The 7,872-nt window shown below is 37.9% G+C and overlaps 1 protein-coding gene across 26 annotated transcripts in view; it reads right to left on the bottom strand.

Moving 5' to 3' along the window:
* The window catches only part of MGA (MAX dimerization protein MGA), a 162,422-nt gene that overhangs the window by 59,366 nt on the left and 95,184 nt on the right, over window positions 1-7,872 (bottom strand). For all 26 annotated transcript variants that reach the window (XM_031031565.2, XM_031031566.2, XM_081830925.1 and 23 more), the window contains exons 3-5: window positions 6,006-6,954; window positions 5,150-5,228; window positions 4,934-5,029 (exon numbers count right to left, since the gene is read on the bottom strand). In XM_031031565.2, the coding sequence (XP_030887425.2) occupies window positions 4,934-5,029; window positions 5,150-5,228; window positions 6,006-6,954 (1,124 nt within the window). The remainder of the gene's footprint in view (window positions 1-4,933; window positions 5,030-5,149; window positions 5,229-6,005; window positions 6,955-7,872) is intronic.

The following is a 7,872-nucleotide window of genomic DNA, read 5'->3' as shown; positions in this document are numbered from 1 at the left end:
CATCGGAACCTAATATAACTGTATGTTAACTAACCGGAATTAAAATAAACACTTTTTTTTTTTTTAAAGATTTTATTTATTTATTTGAGACAGAGAGAATGAGAGAGACAGAGAGCACATGAGAGGGGGAGGGTCAGAGGGAGAAGCAGGCTCCCTGCTGAGCAGGGACCCCCGATGCGGGACTCGATCCAAGGACTCCAGGATCATGACCTGAGCCGAAGGCAGTCGCTTAACCAACTGAGCCACCCAGGCGCCCTCGTAACACTTTTTTTTTTTTTTAAGATTTTATTTATTTATTTGACAGAGAGTGAGAGAGCACAAGCAGGGGGAGCAGTAGAAGGAGAGGGAGAAGCAGGCTTCCCGCCGAGGAAGGAGCCCAATGTGGGGCTCGATCCCAGGACCCTGGGATCACGACCTGAGCCGAAGGCAGATGCTTAACCATCTGAGCCACCCAGGTGCCCCCTAAAATAAAAACTTTTTAAAAATTTGGGGAAAAAGGTAACTCTCTGGTGCAGAGAAATTCCTATTAATTTATACTCATACTCCACCTCAAGAAAGTGAAGCATAACTTCCTACTCACTAAATATGGACTGCCCGGTGACTTCCTTCCAAAGAGTACAGCATGGAAAGGTCAGTGATAAATCATGTTGATAAAATGTACCCTTGATACAACGGGATGAGAATGACATTCCACTTCTGTGATCTTCCTCTTATGAACATATAACCTCAGTCTAACCTTGAGAAAAACATCAGATGAAACTCAACTGAGAGACATTCTACAAAATATCTGACCAGTACTCCTCAAAATTGTCAAGGTCATTAAAAATTTAAAAATTTGAGTAAACAGGGCGCCTGGGTGGCTCAGTTGGTTGAGCGACTGCCTTTGGCTTGGGTCATGATCCTGGAGTCCCGGGATCGAGTCCCGCGTTGGGGGCTCCCTGCTCAGCGGGGAGTCTGCTTCTCCCTCTGGCTCTCCCCCCTCTCATCTATCATTCTCTCTCAATAAATAAATAAAAATCTTTAAAAAAAAATTTTTTTTTTTTTTTTGAGTAACTGTCCCAGCCAAGAGGATCCTAACGAGACATGACTACTAAATGTGATTTCCTAGATGGAATCCTGGAACAAAAAAAGTAAGGGAATCTGAATGGACCTCAGTTAATATTAATATATGAGGGGTGCCTGGGTGGCTCCCGTCATTAAGCATCTGCCTTCGGCTCAGGTCATGATCCCAGGGTCCTGGGATAGAGCCCTGCATCGGGCTCCCTGCTCAGCAGGAACCCTGCTTCTCCCTCTCCCACTCCCCCTGCTTGTACTTCCTCTCTCACTGTCTCTCTCTCTGTCAAATAAATAAAATTTTTAAAAAATATATTAATATATCAATATTGTCTCACTAACTGTAACAAATACACTAATGTTAGATGTTAATAATAAGGGAAACGGAATGAAGAGTATATGGGAACTCTACTACGTTCCCAATTTTCCTACAAACCTAAAACTTAGCTAAAATAATTAGCTAAATTATTATCTCCCTAAAAAATATTTTAGGGATGCCTGGGTGGCTCAATCATTAAGCATCGGCCTTCAGCTCAGGTCATGATCCCAGGGTCCTGGGGTAAAGCCCTGCATCTGGCTCCCTGCTCAGCGGGGACTCTGCTTCTTCCTCTCTCCCTGTCTCTCCACCCCCCCACCCCCCCATGTGTGCTCTCTCTCTCTCTCAAGTAAATAAATCTTTTTTAAAAATTTTTAAATTGACATAGAACTGACTTGCTAGCAGTGAAGTAGAAATGCTTCTACGAAAATACCTTCAGAGTTCAAAAACAGATGATAATTTCAGGTTGATAGGAAATAAATCAATCTGGATGTAGTAAAGGTAGTACAGGAGACAGAAAAAATATAGTTCTGTGGAAAACAAAATTAAGATTCTTATTTTATTTTAGCAACAAGACTACCACCACTAGTAAAAACACTTCCTCAGGCTTAACATTTCTTCCACAACTTCAAAGCAAGCTCAAAAATCTTTTCAAGTTTTTTGAGTTTCCAGCTCAAAGATTTTTAAGTGCTTATATTCTAAAAAACAATGTAACTCTACAGTTAACAGAAAAGCAAAGAAATATGACATTATTGGAGTAAAATTTAACAAATTATTTCAATCATCAATTTTTAGAGAGGGACCTTAAAGGGACACCTGTGATTGGGATCACTCAGTTACTACAAATACTTAGCCAGTGTAACTTATTTTTCTGAAATTCTAAGTCTTAACAAACAAAGGTTGAGGAGTGAAGGGATATCTGCCAAAACAAAATAGAGAGAAAAACCCAAAACAGATCTCTACCTCACACCTTATGAATAGTACCTTATGAATTACAGATTTAACTGGTTTTTTTTTTGGTTTTGGTTTTTTTTTTTTAAATAAAACTATGTGGGGCGGCTGGGTGGCTCAGTCGGTTGAGTGTCCAACTCTTAATTTCAGCTGAGGTCATGATCATGGGGTCCTGGGATTGAGCCCCGTGTCTGATTTCACACTCAGCGCAGTATGCTTGTCCCCTCTGTTTCTACCCCCACTTGCACTCTCTCTCTCAAATAAGTAAATAAAATCTTTTAAAAAATATAAAACTATGTAAGAATACAGTTGAATTAATTTTAACAACATGAAGATTAAGTAAAAACTTGTACATGACACCAAATGCAGAATCCGTATAGCAGATGAAAACTGATGGTTCACCCACATTTTGTTTGGCTCAGTGTTTAAAGCTTCGCCCAAAAGACTAGTATCAGCTTCTACCACTTAGAAATTGAGCATCATTACATAAAAATGCTGACTTCAGTTTTTACTGAACAATGAGACTTTCTGAAAATACTGGGCCAACCTTCCCATATGACAATAATCCACAGATGTGATTGCCCCTTTAGAAGAGGCACCTGTGCTCCAGCCTGTCAAGAGTCCAACCTCGTACACAAAATCAGACTAATTTTATTTGGCTACCTGCTTAGTTTCCAGGAGCATTTGACTTTGAACCACAATTACACAGAGGAAAAAGTTAGATTTGACTACAATGTATGTAGGAGAAGGAAAAAACAAACTCAAACCTTAACCAGCCAGGAAATAATAGGCAAACAAACCAAAGCAAAAAGACCAGCAGGTCTGAACATATTTACCTCTAGAACTAAGACGGAAACAAAGGTAGGGATCAAGTTGAAAGATATTTACACATTATCAGAGTACATAACTAACAAAATATGGAAGTAGGAGAGAGAAAAAAAGATAAAGGAAAAAAAAATTAAAAGAGGTAAGAGAATATTATTAAAATAAAATAGCAGAAATGAAAGCTAACAATAAGCAATAATGTTATTTACTATTAAGACTATGATGTGACTGTAATTGTCCCATTACAATCCACAGTACCCCTCTAAGACCACACTGTCACACAAGCAGCCTCATATTAAAGCAAAAGTTCTTCAAGTATTACTAGCTGATTTAGAAACTGAATGATCATTTTGTTAGCATACACTACTTAGACTCTCATATAAATGATCCATTATATAATATAAATCAGCTCAACAATCCTTTGCGGGGGGGGGGGGGGTAGCTGACTAATAGTCAAAAACTCAATAAACTACTCCAAAAAGCACACCTAAAATCAAATATACAAGAAACTAAAAACTGGGGCATGGTTTACAATCTCTCATTTACAGCAAGTGGCAACGTCAGTAGTTCCTATGATGGTAATAAGTATAGAGCAATCCCTCCTAATCTGCAGGGGATACATTTTAAGACCCACAGTGGATATATCCTAAGACCCTCAGTGGATGCCTGAAACCACCTAGTACCAAACCCTGATACACACACATACACACACACAATGTTTTTTCCTAGACATACATACTTATGATAAAGTTTATAAATTAGGGACAGTAAGAGAAAATAATAAAATAGATTATAATATATTACAATAAAAATTATGGAATGTGTGGTCTTTCTCAAAATATTATACTGTTCTTCTTGTGACGATATGAGATGATAAAATGCCTATGTGATAAAAATGAAGTAAGGTGAATGATGTAGGCGTTGTGACATAGTGTTAGGCTACTACCGGCCTTCTGACCATACGTCAGAAGTAGAACTAGTATAGATTTCAGTATTAAAATACAGGATTAAGCAACATAATCAAAGCCAAGATAATTTATTACAACAAAATAAAGATAATAGTGAAAATTTTAACTGACGTCCCAGGCAATACATGAAATACACAAAATATGTTTACAGTCACACAATGAGAAAAGTATTCTATTTACACACTTACATATTACTAAGTATATAAGAATAAGTAGGACCCCCCCCACACAAAAAAAAGCACACAAAAACAAAAGCAACTATGGGGCGCCTGGGTGGCTCAGTCGTTAAGCGTCTGCCTTCAGCTCGGGTCATGATCCCAGGGTCCTGGGTTCGAGCCCCACATCGGGCTCCCTGCTCAGTGGGAAGCCTGCTTCTCCCTCTCCCACTCCCCTGCTTGTGTTCCCTCTCTCACTGTCTCTCTCTCTGTCAAATAAATAAAAAAAAAAATCTTAAAAAAAAAAAGCAACTAAAACTTAAAAATAAGAAATAGGGAAGAAAATACTTTATTATGATAGTTTTTATGCATAAGATATTATGCTTCACAGAGACAATATCTTCAGAGTTGGAAAGGTTTTTGTTATAATAAAAAAAACAAATAACCCTAGAGAAGCTTTTAAATTAAGAGAAAGAATCAGAGAAAAACACAAGCTGAGAGAGGCACTAAAAGAAATGAAATCAAGGATGCGGGGGGGAAGGAAGAAAAACAAAAATGGGTAAGGAGAACCGGGAGGGGAGAAAAGGGGAAAAAAGAAAGGAGAGAAAAAAAGAGAACAAAATTAAAAACTGGCTTGTATTTTTTTTTTTTTTTTTAAATATTACCTTCTTGAAGACCAGGATGTATCACCTGCTTATGCCGCAAGGCCTTCAAATCTTCTATCAATTCCTTTTCCAACTGGGAAATTCTTGCTCTGCAACCTACTCAGAAAACAAACAATAACAAAATAAGTTGCTATATACTAAGAAAAAGAAAGATTGCATCTTTCACTTCTAGAGCCAAATCCCAAATATCTCTCCTTTTAAACTATTATATAATACCTGGGTCATTTGTGGTTGATGCCTGAAGACTACAGGGTTCTTCAGTTGTCCCATCAACTGCATGAATGTCAAGAGCTTCCTATATATAAAAAAAGAAAGAAGTTCCTATCACTTCTAGAAGTTTAAATGTAAACCAGGAACCTTTTTTTTCTGATTCGATATTTTCTAAATGTTCTACATTAACAGCATTTCAATCAGAAGGGAAAAAGGCAAAAAAATCTGATTAGGCTCATATGCTCATAAAACTGTTTATGCCAATTTACGTACTGATTTCTTATAGCCTATGTAAAGACAGATTACTCAGCAATTAACAGAGAGGAAAAGACCAGCTAAAGAGAATTCAACCCCTCTGTAGCCAATTTAGAAATACCAGGCTTCTACAAAGATCTAAAAGAAAAATAATGTAGTTGGAGAGTTGCAGTAAAATAAACTATCTGTGTGAGACAACAGAATTTCTAAGACAATATTAGTTCTCCAGTGGTACTCTGTTATTGTTGATGAAAATCAGAGGATGGGGTATTCTAAAATAGTCAAGTTTTCATGTATGTATGCCTTTTTAGAGTCCATAATGATGTAAATTCCAGTAAGATCCAACAATTTTTAAAATTCCAGCTAAATGCAGTTCAACAATCATGAACTGAAATCAAAGCAGACATTTAAGTCCATTCAAACAAAATACCTTAAGTGGAGCCTGTTAATTAAACCAAACATTTTGGAGACACTCCCCTCCCTACACATACATCTTCACCTAGCAGGTGCATTCGAAAAAACAAGATTCTAAGTTAGTTATCAACGAGTATACAATTCCAGAATCACTATCTGACCTCCAAAGAAATGCTGAAAATGATAATCTTACCTTCGATTCAAAGGAAACAAAGAGAACACCATCCACGTCTTCCAGATCAGGCTTCACATCTGGAAAGGTACTCCCAGGACCCACAGGAGTGTTCTTTGTAGAAGTTAAAGATTTTCCTGTGTTTTTAGGTGGTCGCCCTGCCTTAGAGAGTTTCAATTTTCGTGGCCTTCCTCTTTTTCCAGGGACATTTGAAGGGGCATTCTGATTAGCATTCACAACCTTGGAGGCTGTTGAAATCTTAAGCACAGTTGTTCTCCTTCTGCCCAAGTCCTCTTTTCCTAAAAATGGGTCCCCAGCTGAACTCTTTGAACTGTCAGGTATTCTTTCTGTGTTAATGCTGTCAGGTAGCTCAGGATATTTCCATTGAGGCTCTTTAAGTAAGGGATATTTCTGTACCACTCTGAGATCTGGTGAATGTTTTCTAAGACCATTTTCTGATTCCTTGCCTAAGCAGAAGCCAGTCTCATTGGAGTTTTCAATGTACGTAGGCAAATAGTCTAATTCTGTCAATACAGAAGATTTATCCTTTCGAGATGTGGAAAGCATGTTATCAGGGAGCTCAGAAATCTTCACTGTACTTTTGGTGACAGCACAGGGCTCCAGATAGACTACTGGCATCTTTCCAGCGTCTAACTTGAACATTTTAGCTTGAGCAACACCTGATGGGCTATTTGGTAGCCATTTAGAAGACGGATGGTCAGCTTCTAGGTTATCAACTTTATTGTGCCTCTTTAGCTGTTTCTCTAGTATAGGATCATCATCACTGTTTGAGTATACATCTGTTTCCTCATCTGTCTCTTCCTGTTTTATAGTTACCCCTTCCGGGCACTCAGCAAGTTCGTATTCATAATCATCTACAGGCTCCTCTTTAATAACAACATTGAAGTTTCCATTCGGGTCTAATGGTGACACTACATGGGAACCGTCTTCAAAATTGTTGGCAACGAGACTGAAGAGACAGGGGAGGGAGGTTAAAAAGGGCAAAATTAAGACTCAGGAGGAAAAAAAGAAAGACTGTTGGAAACCAAGTGACACATCAGATATCATGAGCCATTCTTCAAAAAACACTGTATAACTTGGCAATGTTCTCAAAAGCAGTTTATCAACATCACACTTTTATCCTTTCCATCAATTTCTCATAAAAACTATATAGGATAAAGAGTAAGGTTTTAGTAAGCAACCTTATAACAAATAAAAAGAAAGATATAACACTTATTTACTAATGGTATTTTTCAAATAAACTCAATTTTGAAAGTCAGCTGGCAATGACCCAAAATCAAACTCTAGAACTAATCCACACACCAATTAACCACTAACAATAAAAAGCAAACAAGTGTCCATTACAACTAAGAATTGCAATAAACATCAGGAAAGGACTTTCAAACTGCCTGATCTGTTTTAATTGAGATAAAATTCATACAACATAAAACATAACTGGCTGGCTCAGTTGCTAGAGCATGCGACCCTTTATCTTGGGGTTATAAGCCCCACGATGGGTGTAGAAATTACTTAAAAATAAAATCTTTAAAAAAAACATAAAATATAACATTTTAACAATTTAAAAATGTACAGGCCAGTAGTTTCTTAGTATATTCACAATGTTGCTGCCAGGTGATTGTAAACTTTAAAATGGAAAAACTCGGGGCACGTGGGTGGCTCAGTCATTAAGCGTCTGCCTTCGGCTCAGGTCATGATCCCAGGGTTCTGGGATCGAGTCCCACATCGGGCTCCCTGCTCCGCGGGAAGCCTGCTTCTCCCCCTCCCACTCCCCCTGCTTGTGTTCCCTCTCTCACTGTGTCTCTCTCTGTCAAATAAATAAAATCTTTAAAAAAAACAATAAATAAATAAAATAGAAAAACTCACTTTC

The sequence above is a fragment of the Leptonychotes weddellii genome, chromosome 9, assembly GCF_054177405.1.
Source record: "Leptonychotes weddellii isolate Sample4059 chromosome 9, ASM5417740v2, whole genome shotgun sequence".
Lineage (NCBI taxonomy): Eukaryota > Metazoa > Chordata > Mammalia > Carnivora > Phocidae > Leptonychotes > Leptonychotes weddellii.
This window is presented reverse-complemented; position numbering and strand designations above follow the sequence as displayed.